Source organism: Artibeus jamaicensis, unplaced genomic scaffold (assembly GCF_021234435.1).
Source record: "Artibeus jamaicensis isolate MK-2021 breed Jamaican fruit bat unplaced genomic scaffold, CSHL_Jam_final contig_519, whole genome shotgun sequence".
Lineage (NCBI taxonomy): Eukaryota > Metazoa > Chordata > Mammalia > Chiroptera > Phyllostomidae > Artibeus > Artibeus jamaicensis.
The window spans coordinates 51,146,791-51,170,845 of NW_026521871.1; the positions used below are offsets into that span (position 1 = coordinate 51,146,791).

A 24,055-nucleotide genomic window follows, 5' to 3' on the forward strand; every position below is an offset into this window, starting at 1 on the left:
AATTTGTAGCTGATTCTTGCTTCACTGAGGTATTTAGAAATAGCCGGAGGGATTGTCCTGGGTGGGTGGGGATTGAGAGGCAGGCGGACGTCCAGACCGACTCTCTGGGAATGCACCCGAGGTGGGTGACCGTGGTGGCGCTGGCTCAGTGTCTCTGTCCCCCCGAGAACCCTCAGGCTTGTCCTGAAACAAGGAGATAGAACTCGAGGGGCAAAGACCAGCAGCTCTCCCCCAGGCCCCGGCTTGGCTTCAGGGGCCCCGCCTAGACTCTGATGCTGAGGTCCCCTGCCTAGACCCTGTGATTCAGCCAGAGGTTCTTTGGTGCCATAATCCTGCCCCCCCCCTTTATTTTTTTCATCACATTTTATAAGACTGTTAGGGATTTTTTGAAACATTAGTGAGTTTAATATTTGAGTTTTCTAAATCCCTAAAGTTATTTGAGCTAAAAATTACAATGAAGGTAACCGTGCTGTGGAGAGACTGGACTGGGAATCCATGAGGGGACCTCGCCGACCCCGTGGCCCAGAGACAGCTGGCGGTCGCTGTCCCAGCGAGCAGAGGCCTGCCAAGCTGTTACTGCCTCTCACCCCCTGCGGAGAGCGCTGGGCTCACTCAGGTACCATACTTGTTCATCCTAATAGTCTGCTCTGGGCAGCTAACTCTTTATTTTTTGCAAGTAAATGAATGCTCTTGTAAGATAATTCAGATAACACAGGGGCTACTGAATAAAAAGCACAAACTCTCCTTTGCCCTCCCCTCTCGGTCCCTCCCCTGTACAGAAGGTCACCGTTTTTTGTCAGTCCCGGCAGGCTGTGCAGCGAGACAGACCACACAGGGCGCCCAGATGCCCTCTCAGAAAGGACTGGAGACGGGTAGTGTCCCCGTTTTACCAAGGGGGGAATGGAAGTGCGCAGAAGCCAGGCTGGGAAGACAGAGGCTATTAAACGGCCAAAGTAGGATTTGAACCCAGGTCTCCACTGAAAGAAATGGGACTGCTGTCCTGCTTTAGCCTGGCCATCTGTCGAGGTCACTTCCTGCCTTGTGCCAGGATCAGATTTGTGAGGTTACCAGGGAGAGGATGCTGAGTCGGCAAGGTGTCCTCAGCCTCTGGGGTCGGGCTTGTGTTCACCTGTGCAGGCCTCAGCGGGTGGCTGATAACCTTTTGACTCCGTGAACTTCTTGTTTTCTTTTGACTTGTAAAACAAGTTTGCACAGGCCTTCAACAGCTAAAACAAACTGCGGCTGGTCCTCACTTGTGCTCCCCACCCCCCAAAGCACACTCTGAGCCCTTCTTACTCTCTTCCCTCCTGGCTGTTACTCCCCCCTGTTCCCTTCTCCTCCCCTCCTCAGCTGCAGCTGCAGCTGCCTTTGGGGGGCACCCTGCCTTCGCCGTCTTCTGAGTCGTGGAGAGAAAGGGAGAACATCCCTGACTGCGGCCCACGGTGGTGGTGGTGGTGGTGGTGGTGGTGGTGGTGGTGGTGGTGGTGGTGGTGGTGGTGCTGAGTCGCCAGCTGGCCCGGCACAGCAGCTTGGAGGGCAGGGCGGGGAGACCTCGGGGAAGGTGAGGGTCCTAAACACGGGCTCTGGCAGGACTGGCAGGACCCCCCTGACCTGGAAGGCAGGGCACCTGCAGAAGGTAGAATCGAGGTGTCTCCTAAGTTTTGGTGGGTGGAGTTGCCACTTACCGGCTAGGACACAAACGGGGACAAGTGGGTTTGGGTGAAAGAGGGTCAGGTTTGGGAGGCATGGGTTTTCGAAGTCCCCAGGGGGCATTTAGCCCTTAAATGGATGCAGGTCTGGGGAAGATGTGTCCTGAAATAGAGATGGGATAACAGCGCTTACATATATTTGTCCTGGAGAGAAAAAATAAATCCTGTAAGTAATAAAACTTTGCTTCTAACTTGAGTGTTAATTAAAGCAGGACAGATAGGGACATCCTAAAGCAAGGGCTTGTAGGACGCTCCATGTCACCCTTGTCACCCTCATATGGCTCATTCAGGTGACCCGACGTTCTCTCCTGTCAGAAGGGCCTGCGGTCCTGTCCTGTAGCACTAACATCGGTCCAGTTCGGAAAGAGAACCTTTAGGAACCAAGCTTTCGCCGGTTTTGCCTGCAGCTGAGAGGTTTACTGTGTAGACAGGAACTCACAGTGGCCGACCATGCACATCAGGTTTATCTGAGTATCGTACAAGGGACAGAAGTGCTGTGTTTTATCCCAGAAACCCAGGGGCCCACATGCGTCCGCAGTGTAGCCTGTGCCCTGCGTTGCCTTTGAGATCAGTGTGGGTCACGTGCCAGTTGCTGGTGACATCGGTGGGACTGAAAAGTGGCTTCATAAACCCTGCTGGTTGGTGGTGGTAGGAGCTGCTGGTCCCAGCTTCGTCTGTACTGGTGCTAGAACATTCCGTTGCTATGGCCTTTTCCATGACGCATGGCTGCACTGATAAGAGACACAAATAGAGGTTTCTACCTAAAACCCTACTGCTAGTCTTCCCATGTTGATTTCTTTCTAAACCCTTTGATTTCTTTCTTTTCACTAATTCACTTCAGGAATGACTTTTAGTCACGACATTCTCCCACCCCACTCCCTTCGACAATTGCTCGTCCTCAAATTAATCATTAGTATGTTCTTCTGGTTTCATGGTGATCTTTTGTTAGTCTGCGTAAGATGAGCTTTGTTTGTACCATAAACTCCACTCCTAACGCTGAAAATAGTATAATTCAGTCGCACTGTGGCTGGACCTACTCCTGAATGTTGGCGGGTGAGACTCCGGGGCCCATTTTTGTGGTCTCTGTCCAGCTAGTTTGAGCGCCAGTGTGGGGGCCCAGTAACGCCCACCCTTTCTGTGAACGAAGACTTCATTGGCTCCCCACCCCTTCCCACCGTTGGCAGATTTTTTTTCTTAACCACAGAAACTGTATTTATTTATTGTGATCGTTTCTTTTTCCATTTTTATTAACCAGAGATCCATAGCTAGGTCTGAAGTCAAAACAAGCTTCCAACAGTGTCAACATTAAGTTTGATTTTCCAGAGGGTTGGTATCTGCTAACCTGTATTCCTTCTCAGTGAGCAGGGCGTTCCTGTGACATTTTTTTTTATGACAATATAAAGTCCTCGTGCCATGTTCTTTCTCTTGCCCTCCCCCGCCCCCACCCCACCCCCAGGGGCAGACTGAGGGGGTGCCCTGTGGTCCTAGGGTCTCAGCTGAAGCATGGTCTATACCTGGGCAGTTTGGAGTCTTATTAGCAAGTTTTTTTTTTTAATGGAGAAAGATAATGAAAAACATGCACTAAAATGAGTTTTTATTAACACAAGTCCCACCTCCCTCCGCATTTGTGGGGAGCGTAACAGGTGTCTTGGGGTGCGGTTCTCAGCCCTGTGACATCAGCGGTCTGGTCCTGGAGACCCGGCTCCGAATGATCACCTCTTTGCTTTTCCCACCTGTACCACTACCACGCCCTCCCCGCCCCTCGCTCCGTCTCTGTGAGTTTTCCTTCTCTCTGTGGGCTTTGTGCCCGCGTGCGCTTACCCACTTCCCGTTTCTGTTCCGGCCCCCCCCCCCGCAGTGAACTGGGCTCTGGAAGGGCAAGGGCGGCTGCGTGCGCGTGCACGGGGGAGGGGCAGCCGCAGCAGCAGCCTCCCCAGCACACTCCCTGGTGCGGCTTGAGGAGGAAGTGGGTGGCTGTGTCCCCACATCCAAGACCGGGACACATTTTCACGTGACTTGGTTAAAGTCACACCTCTTCGTGTGCCTTCAGGGACACTTTTTATCTCTTTCCTTTGTCCTTAGGATGAAAACATAAAATGGTTCAAGGGCAAGGAGTAGACTATGAAGAGAAATAAACAGTCTGCAGAATAAGTAGATGGGATCAGCGGCCCCCGATGTCCTCCCAGGGAGAGAGAGGGTCGTTGCCCCCGGAGCTCTGCCCTCCTAGTGACGGCCGGGCGTGCTGCCCAGTTCGGTGCCCGGTCCTGTCATCGCATCTCCTGGTGTCCCCTGGTGCCCCCCACTGCTGCCGTGTTCAGAGGTTGCTTGGGCCCTAACTGGAGACGGCATATGTGTTGACTTTGGTTTTATTTTTTAGCTTCTTCAGTCAATCATACTTCACTGCCCAACAAGTAGAGGGAGCTGGTTTGCTTGGGCAAATGACCCCGAAGAGAACATTTCCAAATAATTGGACTTCCTTGTTGCTGCTGAGGTTAATATTTAACAGAAAAGGAACATTTTCTTTTCTTTTTTTTAAATTTATTTTTTTAATTGTTGTTCAGTTTGTTTTCCTTTTTCCACATTGCTCTCCCCTGCCCCGCCCCCACTAATACATTCAGTTGCCCCCTGCCACGCACACGTTTTCCATGCCCACGAATCCTCTACTCACGTTCCTTGGCTCGTCCCTTCCACTTCTTTCCCTCATTAACCCCCTTGACCCCCCCACAATGGTCACTGTCAGTTTGTTCTTTATTTCTAAGTCTCTGGTTGTATTTTGCTCATTTTTTTTACTTTAAATATATTTTTTAATTTTATTGATTATGCCATTACATTTGTTCTATTTCCCCCCTCCATTCCCCTCCACCCTGCCCACCCCTCCCCACCATCCCCCCTTTAGTTCATGAACACGTGTCTCAAGTTCTTTAGATTCTATATTTCCCCTACTATTCTTACCCTCCCCCTATCTATTTTCTATCTACCGTCTATGCTACTTATTCTCTGTACCTTCTCCCCCCTTCTCCATCTCCCACTCCCCTGTTGCTAACCCTCCACGTGATCTTCATTTCTGTGGTTCACAGAAAAGGAACATTTTCTTTAACCAAATAAGGATTTGGGGAACTCATTCGTTGATATTTTTATTATATGTCGTATTTTTAAATCATCAGTTTTCTGTAATTGCCTGTCAGATATCACCTCCAGTTTAGCATAAAGACAAAGTAAAAAAAAACGAAGTATTTTATCCACAGTTAAAGTGTGAGGTGGTAAAAGAAATCATGTAACCAAATTAATTTTATAAAAATGCCTTTTGTAGGATGTATGTGGAATGATAGGAATTTATTGTATCCTAAGTACAATACATACTCATGGGTAGGTTTGGATATAGTAGTAAGTCGTGTTAGACATTGTCAGTATTTTAACAACAAAAGAAAAATTTTAACCCTGATTTTTATGTTCACACACTTTTGTGGTAAGTCATTTAATATCTCCTTCCTTGGGGAGGTCATGGCCATGTGCGTGTTAGGAACTTGGTGGAAAACTTGGGGAAAAGCCCTCCTGTGTAATGAATGTTGGTGCAAAGGTGGTTTCCTGGATGTAACCTTTCTGTGACAGGAGGGACGCAGTGCGTCAAAGGGGGGATGATCGTCATTGCCGCTTGTTCTCAGAGAGTCGGGGCCGGTGACCACAGATAGAAGGTTTGGGTCGTTTAAAGACAGTCTCGGGTAGACGTCACCCTGTGTAAATTTCCTTTAAAAACCTTAGCTATCCAGGTGGTACATTCTTCTCATTGGACGGTTGAGGAGTGGGGGCTGCTGGCCACTGTTACTCAGGATGCCGGACTGTGAATGGGAATGGCCCTCTCCCAGGTACGGATCCAGGTGCAGAAATGTGGGTCAGTGCGAGGAGCGGCGTGGGAGCCAGGTAACTGTCCTGGGCAGGAGGGCCGATGATTCACGCGTCCATCCAGCGGTGCCAGGCACCGTGCTCCCGGACACTGCAGGGCCGAGGGTTTGGACTGAATGAGTCTCCGGTCCCTCTCATTCTCATTTACATAAACGGTTTAATTTCAGTAGATTTCTCCATCCACTTCGCTAATATCCACTGGTGCATCCTTAGTAAAATTTATTGTATGTACAAAAAAATCACGGTGTGTATAACTTCTGGGTTTGTGGCTCTATTACTCTCTTTGTTTAGTTTGGACCAAGGAAAGGGTATTTCATTAACAAGTTTTAATTCTCTTGGAAAGTAACATGGAACCTACATTATCTGAGGTGTTGAAGCTTAAATGAGAACAGCGGTTGAGTGTTAACAGACGGTCGCAAGGGCCACGTGGTGAGCTCCTCCTTTCTCTCCCAATCCTTCTGTGGCCTGGGCGTCTCGCATTTATCTCTTACCTGAATGCTTACATGATCATGTCTCTACTTTATTACTCCTAGTCACAGGAAACTCACTACCTTTCCCAGTGTTTTAACAGCTTTACTAAGTAGGTCCTGCTGTTTCAGAGCCAAAGTGTGCCTTCTGGTTACTTACACCTGTGGCCCGGGCTCTGTCCTCTCCAATAATAGGTAACCAAAATAATAACCAGTCTTTCCCCCACTGACCACCCAGGAATATTTCTCTCCCCTCCAAGCTCCAAGGTTTTCATCTGTAAAATGCCGTGACGGGTGTGGCTCAGTGGGTTGGGCATCACCCTGCAAAGCGAAAGGTCGCCAGTTTGGTTTCTGCTCAGGGCACAGGCCCGGACTGTGGGTTCAGTCCCCAGAAGGGGGTGCACGAGAGGCAGCGGATCATTGTTTCTCTTCTTCTCCTTCTCCTTTCCCTTCTGCTCCCTCTAAAAGTAAATAAATAACAATCTTTAAAAAAATGAGTTCCCCATCTGGCCATCTCACCAGGATTGAGGTAAAGAACAACTGAGATAACCGTGACCTTAGGCAAAGCCCTCTCTCGTCCCAGAGTGTTAACACCGTAGTTTGACCTATGCTGTGATGCAGCGGGAAACAGCCGCGCCCGTCCATCGGCCCGGGAGCCTTGGATGGGCCTTTCCCATTGATGTTCTGCCCACTAACAAATGAACGAATTCGTCTTTTCATTAAACACTTACCGACCTTTCGCTCTGTGCCCGGCTGGCACTTGCTTGGGCCTTAAGTGAATACAGAACTGGGGAACAGGACAGACACTGTCTCCCCCATATAGGGCTTGGCTTTTCTCCCCTAAGTCTCTTTGCTTTGAGATATACATGCTTTCCATTGTTCAAACTAAACTGATACCGTTAGTCTGCGTTTACTCGAGAGTTTCTGGTTTTCTGACTAGTCCCCTGTATAACCGTGTGTCTCTGGTGTGCAGATATATGGAGCCTGGGCGTGATCCTGTTCATGCTGGTGTGCGGGCAGCCGCCCTTTCAAGAGGCCAACGACAGCGAGACGCTGACGATGATCATGGATTGTAAATACACGGTCCCCGCTCACGTGTCCAAAGAGTGCAAAGAGTAAGTGAGAGAAAGCGCGTGGGTGTCCGGGCCCCTTTGAGTTTTTGCACGTAGTATCTCTGCTCTCGTTAAGTGTGTTTAGGGGAGTTAGCTCCATAATGTGACTAGGAATGTACTACTAGAGTACAGGATATATTACGTAATTTCTTAAACATGCCAGTGTTTAAGGAACTCGTGTGCCTCTTCTGTCTCTAGGACTGGGGGTTACTGTCACCTGAACTGCAAAACACACAGCCCCCATGGAGCTGTTTTAAACTCCACCAAGAGGTCGTAGACCCCTGACACCCCGTTTTCGGGTGTACGGAGTGTCTCACAATTTTATCCACACGCCCCTCCCTGCAGCTGACCACAGGGCTCCGTTTCAGTGTTTGGGACTGTGGGAGCCAGCAACCAAAATGCAGTCAAGCTGATTTATTTGGAATGAAAGTCCTGTGACGTGTGGTGAGAACGTCAGTGGGACGAAGGAGCCGTGGGGAGTTCAGTGTTTCATCGACATCCTGGGCGATGTTTTCTGATGCGCTCAGCCGAGACTAGCTACTCCCCTGCAGGGTTTCGCTGCAGTAACACAGTTTTGCATTTCTCCCGTCAGCTGGTAACTACACGGTGCCAGGCGGGTACTAGACCTGTTGAGGGGGATCCCTGTGTGATTATGTAGATGTCTCGCCACTGTGCTGTGCACCTGAAACTCATATAACATTGGATGTCATTTGTAATTGGAAAAACAGAGAAGGAAATCTGATGGCTTGAAGAACTTTTTCCCTGAGCCCCTCCTTAGAACATGTGGCAGCCCTTGGCACAGAGGAAGCACTTGATGTGAATATTGGCCATGGTGACGGTTCTCCCTGCACTATTGCGACCCTCTACCCTGGGAAGCCAGTGCACGGGGTGTGCGTGCCGTTTGTAATTCAGGGAGCGGCTCTGCAGCCCCTCCTGAGGAACGGGAAGCTCCGCTTGTTTTCATGTTGAAATACATCATTCACTAGAGTGTTTGCACCTCTGCACCCGGTGTCCAGCCTAAGAAGTGGGACGGTTCTCGTAGCGTAGACGCCTCTGTGTGCCCCTCACGGAGCAGCTGTGCTCATTATAGGGCCGTTCGGTTTTCCGCTTGCTCCTGTGTCAGTTTTGCTAAGTTATGTTTTTCAAGGAACTCGTTCATTTTACCCAGGTTTTCAAGTGTGTTGGCGTCGAGTATTTCTAATACCCTCCTCTTTTTGCATTGCGGGGTGTTGCCCTTTTTCATCCCACTGCTGACACGTTTTGCCCTCGCTCATGTCTGAGCAGTTTGCCTGAGACGTGTTATCTCATTAGTCTTTTCCGAAGAACTGCCTGTCTCGTTGTAACGATGGGTTCACCTCCCCTCCAGCCTGATCACCCGGATGCTGCAGCGAGACCCCAAGAGGAGGGCCTCCTTGGAGGAGATCGAAAACCACCCGTGGCTTCAGGGCGTGGACCCTTCCCCCGCCACCAAGTACAACATCCCCCTGGTGTCCTACAAGAACCTCTCGGAGGAGGAGCACAACAGCATCATTCAGCGCATGGTGCTCGGCGACATAGCGGATCGGGACGCCATCGTCGAGTAGGTCGCCACCCTGTGTGCAGGGCCGCGGGTTAGGGCTGTGGAATGGCCCCTCTGTCCTTGCCAGGGCCTGTGGACACTGGTCGCTGGCAGCGGTCCTGGCTGGTGGGGTTCTGTCATTTATCTCTAGAGTCCCCGGCCCAGGGCCTGGCACATAGGTTTCATTTCTGGTTTATTTTTGTGCTTGTGACCACGGGCGTGTCAGGGAGGGCTGTGGCCTTTCTCCTCTCCTGCCCGGGCACGTTGAAACAGCTTGCCTTGTCTGTAGCAGCGCCCCGTTCGTTCCTGTCCACCCCCCTGGTTCCCGCAGTGAGCGGAGGGAAGGAAGCAGCACCTCCACTCCCTGAATCAGAGGGTGGCGTGTGAGGCCAGCTGGCCCCACGTTTATGTCCGTGCACTTGTGCCGGGCCCTGGCGATGCCCACTCACTCATGGTTTGTCTGTGGCTGCATTGTGCAGCCACGTCGGACTGTGCGTTGTGAGAGAGACCACACGACCCACAAAGCCTGAATAGTTACTCTCTGACTCAAAGAGCCCTGCTACCACGACCCGGGACCCATAAGCTCTGCCAGTTGTTAATTAAGTCCTTCAACACCAAAGAAGGAGTCCATAACCCAAGACGTTCAGAAACCACCTCTTTTTAATTCCCTGAGCAGTTCGGAATCGAGGGTGAGGTGCAGTTGCTTTGTTTTCACAGCGATTCACTTCTGTAAGCGGTCTGTCCTGTCTATGAAAATACAAAGCATTTCCACAAGCGAAAAGTCAAAAGTTACTTAGCCTGTTGAAGGAGTTGGGCACGAGGGAAAGGGTATCTTGCCAAGGACACGCACTTCAGGAATGTGTAGAAAGCGATTCTTCGTCTTTGCATGTGTGAAAGGCTATTTTTGTCTCCCTGAATCGGCTCAGTGATTTTAGCTTAAATAAATACCTGCCATGGTGTCATAGATGCATTTAATTCACGCCGGTTCAGTTGTAAATCCGAAAGGAGCGGCCGTAGTGCGGGTCAGAAGACTATGAGCCCGATGGCAGCGGGGGGGGGGGGAGCCTTCTGCGAGTGCAGCCTGTGTTCAGAGCTGCACGCTGCTGGCTGGCCCTGGCCTCTTTCTTTGGGATCCTCTGCTTAGCCCTTCCTGCCCATGCACATGCTGAGAACAGCTCCTATTGCTTCTCTCCTGCATGTTCATTGTGTATTTTTACCAAGTACAGAAGGTTCCTGAACAGCATAGCAAGGGTGTGTATTTCCGGGCCTTGTGGATCCTGGTGTAGTCTCTGGAATACACCTGGAAAGTGTATTCTAGGCTATTCCCTGGAAAGGCCAGAGAGGCCAGCTGCCGGATGGAGAGCAGGCAGGGTCACATGCCCCAAGGGCTTTACACCCCTGGCAGCTCCTGTCCCCGGGCTTTCGGGCTGGACTCGGACTCCGAGTGTCACTTGGACGAGCAAGCGCATTGACAAAGGTGCTAGTGACAGGCGGGCGGTCCCATGAACAGGTAGTTGGTCAGTGCCTAAAATTCCAATAAATGCGGAGAGAGCACGACAGTAAAGACTTTTCCTGGTTGCTGTGATCAGATTAGTGTCCCAGTGCACACCCATGTAGCTCATTTCATCCTTCCGATGCAAGCCGGCCGGCCTGCTGGCCCCCAGAACGTGAACACCGGCAGGCAGATGAACAGCGAGGAGACCCTGCAGTTCCCGGAAGCCTCCTGGAACTGACCTCCCCCCGCTGCCCTCAGCCGTTGGGCTTTTTCTCACTTACTGAATGTTTTTATGCAGTTGTATTTTAGAATTTCAAGAGTAATCTAAATACTAGGGTTTTTTTTCTTGTTTGTAATCTTTCATAATTTTAAAGATTTCAGGTCATTGGATGTCCTTTGCTTGTACTTTTTTGCTTTTTATTTATTTTCAAAAATATTTATTTTAAATACTTTATTTATTTATTCTTAGAGACAGGGGAAGGGAAGGAGAGAGAGGGAGGGAAACATCACTGTGTGGTTGCATCTCATGTGCCCCCTACTGGGGACCTGGCTCACAACCCAGGCATATGCCCTGACTGGGAATCGAACTGGTGCCCCTTTTGTCGAGTGAGGCTGGCACTCAACCACTGAGCCACACCAGCCAGGGCTGCTTGTACTTTTTTGAAAAACCACTTCTGCTTGTAAAAAAAAAAACCCTGCTGACGTGCTATGTGCACTCCCCCTGTGCCCCCAGGGCCCTGGAGACCAACCGGTACAACCACATCACGGCCACGTACTTCTTGCTTGCGGAAAGGATCCTGAGGGAGAAGCAGGAGAAAGAGATACAGACGAGGTCTGCCAGCCCCAGCAACATCAAGGCCCAGTTTAGGTGAGAAAAAAATCTTCACTGATTTTAGTAAGTTACCGTTTTGAAATAGCAAACTTTGTCTGTTTGTTTGTCTGTTTAGCGCGATAGAGCACGACCAGTGATGGTGGCCTCCGTGGGGGGGCGGTTGGGGGGAGCTTGGGTTCTGTGTCACCGAGGACGCCCTGCCCTCCGGGGCTCAGTGTGGCCGCCGGCCTGGCCAGGAGCGCGCGTTTGGAGAGGCGGCCTCGAGCCAGGGTGTCTGCAGTGATTTCGTTAAACTCTTCTAGGTCTGACAAGTATTCGTGTATTCTTTTCTCTAATTTTGTTTAGTCCAGGAGCAAGGCCAAATTCTCCCTCAGTTATTTGAAATAAATTTTTAAAATAACAAAGCATTTCTAGGCCATGATGCTATCTTGGGATTTTGGGGTTTGACAGACCAGCTAGTGGGTACATTGGCTGCTTGGCCTGGGAGGTCACGGAAACCGCCCTACGACTCGGCTTGCCGGTCTGTGCAATGGGAGCGATAACACCGACCGCCTCCCCAGGGATGCGGTGAGGGGTCAGCGGATGAAAACCCGTGAAGGGCTTCCAGGCCGGCTCCCCGAGTCTGCTGCCGTCGCAGGAGCACGTCACCAGCACCAGCACCGTCTTTCTCCCCCTCCCTCCTCCCCAGTTTCTCCTCTTCTGCCACGTGAGCTTTCCATTTAAAATCAAAGCATAAGGAGAGCTACTGTTTGCATCATCATTATGAAATCTACTTAGAATTTATAGCCAGATAAAGTAACCCACGGAACTATAGTGATTCCAATACCAAAGGCTGCTCCCAATTCTCAATAATTCTCCTCTCGTACACCCACCTATATGTAGTACATGTGTCTGAATATGTGATTATTATTTGAAAGAGGAAGAAAACCACTGGACTGTAAATTCCTTGCAGGCAGCTCGCCACGCGAGCAAGCAGTTGCTTGGGCTGGAGTGAGAAAGGAGAGGAGAGCCTTTTACCCTTTACTTTCGGTGGCTAAAGAGTAAAGAGAAGTCTGAACTGGACACTGAGTTTCAGAGTTTACCTTACATCCTGGGTGTGTTCGTCTGTAATGAAACCAGGCACGCAGTCTGGCGCCTGCTTGGATGAGGGTGGTCTGGGCCCCAGGGAGCTGGGGACTCAGGCCTGAGACAGACCAGGAGAGTGTCCCTGAGGGTTGGCCAGCCCGGCCCTGCTCCGAGCCCTCTGGTGGGAAAGCGCAGCCCCGGAGCGTCACCGCAGGCTGTGCCCCAGCTTGGGGACCACCCTGGGCTTTTGGAGAAGGAACTGGTAGGTGTGTTTGAGCTCTTTCCTGTTTAGTGAATCAGAGCAGAGCTCAATCTGAAGGTGATAAAATAGTTCACCTTCTTCTGGAATCTGCAAAGCCAGCAGTGGCCATAAAGAAGTCTCAGAGCCTTCCACACAATTTTTCTTTTCTCCTCCTTGGGTTCTGGAGCGGAGATGCGTTGAGCGGAGATGCGTTGACCTCCTGTGGCCGGGGGCCACCGGCATGTGGAGGGCGTCTGCTCACTTGCCTTCCCTTTCCGTCACCCTGACTTTAATGTGAAAGCCCTGGGCCTCACTGGGTCTGTTGTTGAGGGTGCCCTGTGGTCAGTGACCATCCCGAGTCAGGAGACTGGTGATTAAAGTAGCAGTTATTTGTTCTGCGGGGGGCGGGGAGCCAGGGCGAGCCAGGGCGAGCCAGCCACACAGAGTGGGACACTCTTTGGGCCTTGCCAGTGTGGGAGGGAGCATGGTGGGGTCTGTCTGCCCCCCGAGAGCTGACCTCAGCGCTGGGGAGGCCTGGCCACAGCCTGCAGCAGGCGTTCCTTCGTTTGGAGGGCTTCAGAGCTTGGAGGGAGATGCCACTGCCCCGAGGGCTGCGTAACCAGGGAAACCCAACCTGCATGCCGCTGTTTTCAAGCTGTGAGACCTTAGGCGGGTGTTTTGGTTGCTCCATATGTAAAGAGGAGACAGGAGCACCTACCTTGTGGAATTGTAGGGTTAATTCCTGTCGGGCTGTCCGCAGTGCTGGCTTTCCTAAGCGCTCAGACAGGTGCCCGGGGCTGTCAGTGTGCGCACAGTTCTGCTTGGCAGCTCTCCTCTCCTTTGTTGGATAAACCACGTTTCTCCCGAGTTGTGTGGGTTTAAATGTCAGTAGCTGTGGGCTCCCTGACAGCTGAGTAACTGCTGTAAACAGGAGCCATTGGTTCAGAAGTGGCTGATGGCGACATTGCCACCTTGGCCCTTACCTGTCCAGGCTCTGGGGGTGGGGAACAGGGGAGGCAGAGCCCCTACCATGTCCGCAGCCCTCCCTGTCCTTCTCAGGTGTATTGACTGCTGCTCCAGTGAGTGAATCAGTCGCACGGTCAGCGCCTTGCCCCCCAGCCCAGGGCCCCCTCCCTGGGTTTGCTGGGCGACCTCCCCAGTGGCCGCTTGGCCTGCAGGCAGCGGGTGTGCAGCTCCCACTCTGCAGGACCACGGGGCTCATGGGAGCTGGCACCGGTGTGTCGGTGGAGGGCAGACGACTCGCCCAGAGACACTGCTTGACTCAGAAGCACCCTGAACACTCAGCTTTCGTCAGCCACCACACAGTGACTGGGGCAGACGGACCCGCTCATCCCTCAAGGGAGAGCAAGGCCCTGAGTTGGGGGAGAGGTATCTGCTGTGAATCCCTGCGAGTTGAATCGAGCTGTAGGTTTAATTGGGTTTTATTTCTAGGGTAACATAATTGGCGTGAAATGAAAATGTCAGTGTGGAAGTGGCTGTAAATGTGTCTGGCATCTGCTAGTCCCCTGGGCAGAGAGGACAGCTGAGAATTCCAAGATGTTTATTCACAACAGGCCAGAGACCTCATTTTCCAAAGCCGTGGTCTTTGGCTTCCAGGCAGTATTCTTGTTGCTTGGGCGACCAGTAACGGGATTGGGGGTGAAACGAAAGTTCAGACAGCAGTGGACTTCGCTGTCCGGCGCTCTGTTGTGGACGTGTGAGTTAGACATGTTTATGGTTAGCTTTTCGCATTTTGTAATCGATGAGGAAGGGCTTTATATTTGCCACCACACACCCCTCAGTGTTCTCGTTTACGTTCCCTGAACCGTTTCACTGATTGTGCGAAAGCAGACTTGACGCTGCTGTGCGGCATCGGAGGGTGGACGTGTCAGGTGAAACTTGACCGGCAGTGATGCGCCCTCAGAGGCTGCCACCCGTGACCGAGGGACCGAGTGTGCGTGGGGTTCAGTTTTGCTTTGGTGGTAACTCCCCGGTGCTTTTCAAGAACGTTTTTCTTGTGGCGTAAACTGCTGTGTGGAAAGGAGTCGCCCTTGCCCCTTTCCTGACAGCGGTGAGGAAGCTGTTTCTCTCTAGGCCAAAAGCCCCAGGCTGACCCTGTCTCAGAACCGCCAGCCTGTGGGTTTGGCCCAGTAAGTCCGACGTCACAACGCGCTTCCGCCCAGTCCGCGCGGCCTCACGTGGCTTGTCTTTCTGTCTCTTCCGCAGGCAGTCCTGGCCCACCAAAATCGACGTGCCCCAGGACCTGGAGGACGACCTCACGGCCACTCCACTGTCCCACGCAACTGTCCCTCAGTCCCCTGCGCGGGCTGCCGACAACGTCCTCAACGGCCACCGGAGCAAAGGCCTGTGTGACCCGGCGAAGAAAGACGACCCGCCCGAGCTGGCCGGGCCGGCCCTGGCCGCGGCGCCGCAGGCCAGCCTGAAACCCACGGCCAGCGGGCGGAAGTGCCTGTTCCGGGTAGAAGAGGATGAAGAGGAAGACGAGGAGGACAAGAAACCCATGTCCCTCTCCACGCAGGTGGTTCTGCGCCGCAAGCCTTCGGTGACCAACCGCCTGACGTCGAGGAAGAGCGCACCGGTCCTGAACCAGATCTTCGAGGAGGGCGAGTCGGACGACGAGTTCGACATGGATGAGAACCTGCCCCCCAAGCTGAGCAGGTTGAAGATGAACATCGCCTCCCCGGGGACGGTGCACAAGCGCTACCACCGCAGGAAAAGCCAGGGCCGCGGGTCCAGCTGCAGCAGCTCGGAGACCAGCGACGATGACTCTGAGAGCCGCCGGCGGCTCGATAAGGACAGTGGCTTCCCCTACTCCTGGCACCGCCGGGACAGCAGCGAGGGGCCGCCGGGCAGCGAGGGCGATGGTGGCGGCCAGAGCAAGCCGAGCCCCGGCAGCGGTGGTGCAGACAGGGCCAGCCCCGGTGAGGGCGGCGCGGGCGGGGGCAGCGCTTCGGGTGGCTCGGGCGGAGCCCCGGGCGGCTCGTCGGGCAGTGCTCGCCGCTGTGCGGGCCCAGCAAACTCCAGCGCCACGCAGCTGGCAGCGCGCAGCGCCGGGGAGCTGGTGCAGAGCCTCAAACTCATGGGCCTGTGCCTGGGCTCCCAGCTCCACGGGGGCACCAAGTACATTATTGACCCGCAGCATGGCCTGACCTTCTCCAGCGTCAAAGTCCAGGAGAAGTCCTCCTGGAAAATGTGCATCAGCTCTGCCGGGAACGCGGGCCAGGCGCCGGCGGTGGGCGGCATCAAGTTTTTCTCCGACCACGTGGCAGCCAGCACGGCTGCGTTGGAACGGATAAAGAGCGAGAACCTGAAAAATAATGCGCTCCAGCTGCCTCTGTGTGAAAAGACCATCTCTGTGAACATCCAGCGGAACCCTAAGGAGGGGCTGCTGTGCGCCTCCAGCCAGGCCAGCTGCTGCCACGTCGTCTGACTGCCAGGCCGGGCCGCCGGACGCTTCCTGCTGGGCGCGGTGAGGGCCGCTCTGTCACTGTTTCCTTCCCAGTTTTGCCGTTTCACGGCGGGCGGTTATTTATTACCCTTCCGTTTGTTCGCCTGGCGATGTGACAATGCATGGACCTTGTGCATGCTGCTGCTAGACACTACCTTTCTTTTCCAGCTGGACAGTCTACTGTGTCATTTCTACGTTCATAACTTTAATGTGGGTGACCAGGAGTAAATTAAAATGTATATTTGGAACCTTAATGTAAGTGGAGCACTTAGAAATTTGCTGTTCCGCACTTACCCTGGGGAGAGGAGAAGACGCTTTTGTTTCCTTGTTGCAAAATCTCAATTCCTGTCCTGACCTTGCGGCGATATGGAAACTCCATGCTGTGAGGCACACCTGGTGTCCGAGGCAGAACCAAAGCAATAACGGTGTGAAGCCGGCAGGCCTGGGGCCCGCCTGCCTGCCCTCCAGGGCCTGTGCAGGTCCGCACTAGAACCTCAAGCCGTGATTTCAGCGTACCCACACCTGTTTGTCTTAAGCTAGAGTGTGAAAAAAAGGTTTGGGCTCTTAAAAGTTAACTGAAAAAGATTTTCTTGTTTTGTAATAGGTGAGATAAAGTACTTAGATTTATAAGGCAGCTTTCCCTGTAGTGGTGAATTACAAGCAGACAATCTTCTTTTGTAATGTGATAAAGTGGACTGATGTCTTAACTCTAGTTATAGAGTGTACGTCTGTTTAACAGAACAAAACGGCGCTCTGTGTAAGTCCCTGCATGTCGGGCACAGCCCGGGGTTTCCTGTGAAACCAGGCACACGGAAGCAAAGGCGCACACAGAGGTAGGCAAAGTCAAAAGCCTGTCAACTTACAAAACATACGTATGTGGATTTCATTTTAGGGAGGTTGGTAATGAGGTTGTCTCATTATTTCTATTTTATATCCTTTAGCTCAATTAGCCGTGAACATTGGCTGATCAAAAATTATACATAAAAGGGTAGAATTCACACATACAGCAAACAAAAATGCATAAAGCCTGCTTTGTTGGTGTGTGTTTGTTTTTTGCTGGAAGTGTTTTTCACTTTGCCTTCCTGCCAAACCAGTAATCAAAGTACTCTCGCTTTAAACTACTCCTGTACAAAGACCACTTCTGACCAGATAATCATCTTTCCTGACATTTTATTTGTGGAGCACAGTGTGTCGCAGATTGCTAATCAGGGGAGGGGCCAGATGCCACTTTGTCCTGCTGTGCCCCATGCTTGTCCACGCTGGGGATGGGATGCGGCGGGGCCCCAGGGCCGTCCCGCACCTGTCAGCCTCTGGCACCGTCCCCGGAGCTACAGGCTCCTGGTGGCCGAGTGGGCAGAGCACCGAGGGGTGGCGTCCGTGGGTCACGGTTTCTCCAAGTGCACACTGACCTTGCTACTTAGTATCCACGTATTTTACTCAGAACTCTGGATTTCGCTGTATACTTACTAAACTAAGTAAAGATGAGACAAAATACTTCTTTTACTTTCTAGACCTAGGCTAGGTATGTTTTAAGCTATAGCTCTAGTTCATTGTGATATTTATAATCGAAAGCTACAAGAATAGATGTGTGGGTGAAGCCATAGAACACATTTGCTTGAAATTCTTGAGCAGGGATCTTCTAAAGGGCCAGAAACAAGATGTGTGGTTCACACAGATAGTGAAGCGTGACATCTGTATTCCGCGTAGGAGAGAAGTTTGTAAAAAGGGCATTGGCAATAAACTCTTTGTTGCAGCTGTTTTCCAAGTAATGTAAATACTTTTTCCTGTGATTATGTATAGCCTTGGAATGGCACCTTTTAACCCATATGTGTTCGGTTTCCAATGGTTTTTTATATTCAGATGTATATATGGTGCTCACGTTAGAATCGGCATTGTTGACCGTCTATGCTGCACAGCTGTATCATAGCCTTACTAGTTGTGTGTGGTTGGTCGGCCCTCCGGGTGCACACACGTTAGTCTGAGTGGCGTCTCATTCATTTGTTCATACGTGAACGGTTGTGCATGTGTCGTGTGTCCCAGTGTGTTGTCACATAGAAGGGAGGGAGCGAGTAACCATTACATTAAGATAATATTGGACCAAACTACTTACCTGCTCTAAACAGTTTCCTGTACCCCTTAACCTGTCTTCAGAAGTTGCATAGAGTTACAGTAGTGTGTAAGTTAAATATTGTGGACAATTATTCTTGTATTTTTCTGTATGTGTGTGTATATATATACATATATGTGTATATATATATAAAAATTATGTACTTCTGGCAGTTCTATCTGTATTTAAAGATGTGACAATCTTGACACCGATTATAAGAGTAGTCGTGAGACTGAATTAAGTGTTCAGACCTTTCTCCCAAGTGAGAACCGACGCGTGTTAAGAGGGTACGGAGTTATCAGCCGATTTGGTCAGTTGCTTCCACTGCTGGTTGGTTTTCCTCATTGTGTGAACATTGGCAGGTATGTGACAAGTGGGAAACAACCCAGACAATAAAGTGGCATATTGGTGTTCAGCAATGTAAACCGTGTCCTGGGTCTGTTCCTTCTCATGAGCGCAGCTTCGTCCATAGTCCCAGCCCGGGTTAGACGCAGCCTTCCACACGCTGCACCCCGCCTCGCCACCCGTGACAGGAAGAGACCCCTGACTGTTCTGCTCCAACCTCCTGATGACAGTCTCAGGCGGGTCCCAGCACAGCCCAGTGATTACACTTCATTCCCCCAGTGCGTCGGCTTTCCTCACGCACTGGCCACCGTGCTTCCTGAAAACTGAAAGCACTGAAGCAACGATGGCTGCCACAAGCTCCCACCTCTACCTTCCCGCTGTGTCTCCGCAGCCCTGCGCTCCCTGCTGGTGTCCATCCCAGGGGCGGTTCCTGCGCTGGCACCTGGACGCCTCACACTGTGAGGGGGTAGCCCTGAGGACGTGCCATCCTCTTACACCATAGGCTTCTCTGCCAGGTCATTGCTAACAGGCAAATCAAACACGACTCATCCCCCTGGTTTTCTGTCTGTAGCGGTGGCCCAGTGCTCAGTTCCTGTCCTCCACTCGCTTGTGACCCCTTCCCGTCAGGCTTTTGCGCCAGAAATCTGCAGTGACCTCCACGAGCTAATCCCAGTGGTCAATTTTTAAAACAACTTGGAGATACAATCCTATACCATCGATGAAATTGCACATTAAATCATACAGTTTAAGGGTTTAGCATATTCTCAGAGTTTGTAACCATTACTTTAAACTCCAAAAGAAATGTTAAATCCATTGGCACGTTCTGCCTTTCTCCTCAACTCCGCACCCAGCCTCAGCCCCTGGTGACCGCTAACCCAGTGGTCGATTTCAGACCCATGTTCGGGTTTGGTGAGCTGATTCCTCTTCCTCGCAAACTTCCCACCATTCAGGACCCGCTTCTCCCTTGCTGCTGCTGTTCAGTCACTAGCTTCCCATTCTAACTTCCAACCACGAATGCCCTGCGGCTCAGTTCTGGACCCCTACTCCCCCCACTCAGTCTCCCCATCCCCCCACGGCGTCTGACATCTACCGAGTCCAAAGGACAATGAGCCCACGTTTCTCCCAGGAACACCGGGCACCAACTACATATTTGACTTTGCTACTTGGATGTGTCTAGTAAGCACCTCAATTTTCCCAAAACGCCTACCAATCTTCCCCCTCCGATCCTTGCCCTCTTGTGTCCCCACCTTATAAACAGCAACTCTAAACCTTCATTAGCTGTGCACAAGCCCCGAATGTTGGTGGTGGTCCTTCCTGTTCCCCCCACCTCCATCCCTCTGCACGTCTTCCTCTGCACTCAGAAACTGGCCCCGGTCCATGACACAGTCGCCGCTCATCTGGACAACCGTGAATATCCCTTAAAGGGTCTTGCTTTTGCTCGCTTTTCTTCGGTCTGCCCCCATCCAGCAGTGTTAGCGATCTTTTTTTTTCCTGTCACGTCTTGAAAGGTTTAATTTCCACCTGTTTGGGATTTTTCCACATAAGCTTCTGTCCCTGGTTTCTCATGTAATTCTGTGTTGGTCAGAAAATGTGCTCTGTGTATTTTAGATCTTAACTTAGTATTGAACTTGTCGTATGGCCTAGCTGACTGACGGCTGGCCTACGTGGGTGAAGGTTTTTGTGTTTGAAAATTGCTCTGGTTGGTGATGGGTTTTATAGAACATGCCCATCAGTTCAAGTTGATTGATAATGCCATTCCAGTCTTCTATATCCTTATTGATTCTCTGCCCCATCTCAGTCACTGAGAGAGGAATGTAGAAATCCTACTGGAATGGTAGGATTTTGCTTCGTGAAATTTGAAGTTCTGTTGTTGGGTATATGCACATTTATGATTGCTCCTCGCTATCCTGGTAAATTCTTTGTCCTGAAATCTTCTTGGTGTGATATTGATATAGCTGCCATAGCTTTCTTTGACTCATGGGAGTACACCCTTTCTCATGTTTTTTACTTTTAACCTGTGTCTTTATGCTCAGAGTAGGTTTGGTTTGGTTTGGTTTGGTTTGGTTTGGTTTGTAGACAGCATATAGCAGGGTCTTGCTTTTTTATCCAACCTGCAAATCTTTGTCTCCTATTTGGAGTGTTTGGGCCGATTATTTTAGTGTAATTATTAAGATGGTTTTGAGTTTAAGTCTACCATCCTTCTAGTAGTTTTCTACTTGTCTCACCTCTTCTTTGTTTTTCTGCTTTTACTACCTTCTTTTGGGTTAACTTGGCACTTTTTATTGGCTTACTGGTTGTGTGTCTTTATTTTTTACTGTTTGCTGTAGGGAAGATACATGAGGTGTGTCCAGAAGGTATCCAGCCATGTAATATGAAAAATAGAGACATTTACTGAAGACATAAGGCACAAGCAACACTGTACACAGGACAATGACACCTCAGTCCCCTTCACAGTAGGCACCTTGGGGCCTCACACAGTTCTCCCAATCACTATCAGCTGCCTTGTCATATTTTCCTGAATCTCACCAATGGTCTGAAATCTATTCCCTTTCAAAAGTGATTTTAGTTTTTGGAAAAGCCAGAAGTTGCAGGGCGTCAAATCAGGGCTGTAGGGGGGCTGAGTCACCTGGGTGATTGAGCGTCTTGCCAAAAAACTCTTGCACACAACACGATGCATGAACAGGCACACTGTCGTGATGAAGCTGCCAATCACCAGTGCCCATAGCTGCTGCCTTCTGGATCATCTGAAAAGTTTCTGTGGAGGGATGTTCAGGCTTTACACAAAACCTGATACAGATTCCTTGCTCTGCTCGCTCAGTCATTTTGAATGTGATGACCATACAGTACACATACTCACTCAATGACTAGTACAGTGAAGTCGTCATTGTTCACGCATGTGCACTCCAGTCCACTCTCCTGACTGCCGGTTACATTGATGTTGCACAAACCATCCTCCTTATATTAACAATGGCTGGACTTTTTCCAGACAGGCCTCGCATCTGTATCCAGTTTCCCGTGAAGCAGTATTACTCCGTGTAAAAATGTGAGAACCTTACGACTGTAGATTTTCGCCTGTTCTTTGTGCTGTTGTCACACATTATATTTTTACACGTGCATACATATTTTTAAGTAGTTTTATTTTTTAAAAGATGAAACACAGGGGAAAAGTCTCATTTCGCCTACATCTCTGTCATTCGTAGCACTCATTTCCTCCTGGAGGTCGTTGTGTCATCCTGCCTGTAGAACTCCAGGTTTCTGCCTGTAGAACTCCAGGTTTCTGCCTGTAGAACTCCAGGTTTCTGCCTGTAGAACTCCAGGTTTTCTTATAGGCAGGTCTGCTGTTGGCTTGCCTGTCCGGGAAAGTATTTTTCTTCATTCCTGCAGGATATTTCCACTGGGTACAGAATTCTCAGCAGACAGCCGTTGTTTGTTTGTTTGTTTGTTTGTTTGTTTGTTTTTAGTGCAGTACTGGACACAGAATTTGACACTGAGTGCTGAATTCTGTATTCACCTAAGAGGAGTTGGATCCTGTTCTGGTGCATAGTTACCTGGAATTGGGTGGATCCCTGGGGTTTTGTTCGTAAAGTTTCAGGGCAGATGCAGAGCAGTCTTCAGGCCGACTGGCCTCCCACCGAGACAACCCTCCTAAGCACTCGCCGAAGTCTCTCCACTCCGGCTCGTGGGAACAGAAGCTGTTCCCAGCTCTGTGTGAGTTCTGCGCACGGACGAGCCTGCTGCTTTCCGGGGGTTCTTTCTCCAGCCCCCGGCGGCTTCCTCACAGGTGTGTACTCATCGATGCTCCCCCAGAGGCTGCAGATTTCCGGAGCTGCTCCCCCTCTGTGGCTGGTGCTGGCTTTCTGCCTTGTGGTCCGGGGCTGGGAGGAGCAGAGGTGGCTTTAGGGAGCTTTAGGTGGCTCTTGGGTCCCTGTTAGGGTGGAGACACATGTGATTTCCATTTTTCGAGCCAGACAGTGATGCGAAGGGAAGTATGTTTCATGTCCACACACGGGGCTGCCCCTGGTTAATTCCCGAGCACTCCATGGTGTCTTCCTGGTGCTGAGCAGCTCTACAGCGTGAGGACTCGCCGCAAGTTCCTCACACCGGGGCTGGCCCCGAAGCCTCGGGCCTTTAGAGCTTTGTTGGGGGTGGGGCTCCTCCCTGCTTTACAGGGCGGTGGGCGTGGACTTGCCCAGCCCCGCCCCTTCTTCATCCTTCTGCCTGGGCCTCAGCTCTCAGGTATAAAGTGGGAATGGCAACAGGTAGGCGGAACTGTGTGGCTGGGAAGGTTGGGGCTGTTCTCCCCGCCCTGGGGAAGTTCACAGCACCGAGAAAGGGAGGCCGGGATTTCTGTGAGCCACCTGCCAGCATCGCCCGGGCCACAAGCCCTCCGAGTTCCCCAGGTGGTCACGTGAGGCCCATGCACCCAAATCTGCTCCTCCCACCGCTGCTCCCAAGCACCTGCTGCCAGAGGGATGCTGCCCACGCCACGTGCTCGGACGCGGGGAGGACTGTGGGCCTAGCGGACCCATGTAGCACCCCCTTCCTGCTAACCTCCCTCTTGGCCCAACCCGACCACCCCACACCACCCTCCTCCTCCCTGGGGCCCCCGTCCCCTCTGAGTGACTGGCCTTGTGCTGGGTCAGTGTGTGGCTCTGCCTGGCCAGCCTCAGGAAGGGCCGAGGGAAGCTTCTGGGAATGAGTCACAAGCGCAGGGAGCCGGGCTCTGCGCCAGCACCTCGGGGGCAAGGAGGGCCACCTGGAGAGAGAGGCTGCCGGCCCCGCGGCGGCTGTGAGCCTCCAGGCAAGGAGACAAGCGGACGGGTTTGCCTCACAGAGACTGCATTCATGTGACCGGGTCCCCCTGATCACAGGCACCAGGGCTGGGACTGGGAGGCAGCTCAGGGGCAGGACCACAGGGGCTGGCAACCATCCATCGGTGTTCGGAGCAAGCGCATGTTCTAGAAAGCACTTGTTGAGCCTCGAACAACCACTGAATACACACGTGTGCCACAGAGTGCCTCCGGCCCAGCAGGGCCAGAGCGTGCTGGCCAGCGCAGTGGTGGAGAGGGCCAACTGAACAGCCAGGAGTGGCGGATGGGGGAGCAGGGGCTCCCAAAAATGTGGCACTTGAACGGGCCGCTGAGGTCACCGTCATCTTGGTGTGCAGAGACACCAAGGGCTGGGTCTCTGAGGGAAGGAGACAGTGCTAAATCTGAGGCCCCTAGTCCCTCCCTGCTTGTCTCATCTTCCCCAGGTGGCCGAGGTACCCACTGTTTTCGGAGTGGAAGTGCCCACTGTCTGCAGTGTGCCAGCTGTGAAGGACGTGGGCCCTGGGGGATGGGCTGGCTACATCACGCACGAGGCAGAGCTGGGAGGGGGCCGGGTCCTGCCCTGGCAGATGGTCCTCAGGACTAGGCCATGGAGCAAGCAGCCCAGCTCCAGTTGCTGCCTTGTGCCTGCAGGCCTGTACCGAGGGACTCCCACAGCCCCACGGACACAGCTAGGGAGGGGACAGGACCCCTGGCCAAGACTGGCCCCCCTCCGCAGGTTCAGCCCACACCTGGTGCCAGGTATGGCAGCTGCCCCTTGGCCTGGCTCCCTGTGCATGGAAGCAGCCTGCGGGGCAGGCTCCAGGGGCAGCACGGCCTCCCGAGGACCACCAAGCTCCGACGGTGGGCTTCAGAAGTCAGCTCCCCATCTCAGGCTCCACGGCCAGTGAACTCCCGGAGCCCCTCCCGGGACCCAGCGGGCCCTC

The 24,055-nt window shown here is 52.0% G+C and overlaps 1 protein-coding gene across 2 annotated transcripts in view; it reads left to right on the forward strand.

The window, feature by feature from the left end:
- Positions 1–18,380, forward strand: part of SNRK (SNF related kinase) — a 40,228-nt gene extending 21,848 nt beyond the window's left edge. For both annotated transcript variants that reach the window (XM_037148208.2, XM_037148207.2), the window contains 4 exons: positions 7,050–7,191; positions 8,555–8,767; positions 10,975–11,109; positions 14,606–18,380. In XM_037148208.2, the coding sequence (XP_037004103.2) occupies positions 7,050–7,191; positions 8,555–8,767; positions 10,975–11,109; positions 14,606–15,830 (1,715 nt within the window). In that variant the 3' untranslated portion in view covers positions 15,831–18,380. The remainder of the gene's footprint in view (positions 1–7,049; positions 7,192–8,554; positions 8,768–10,974; positions 11,110–14,605) is intronic.
- Positions 18,381–24,055: the final 5,675 nt, after the last annotated feature.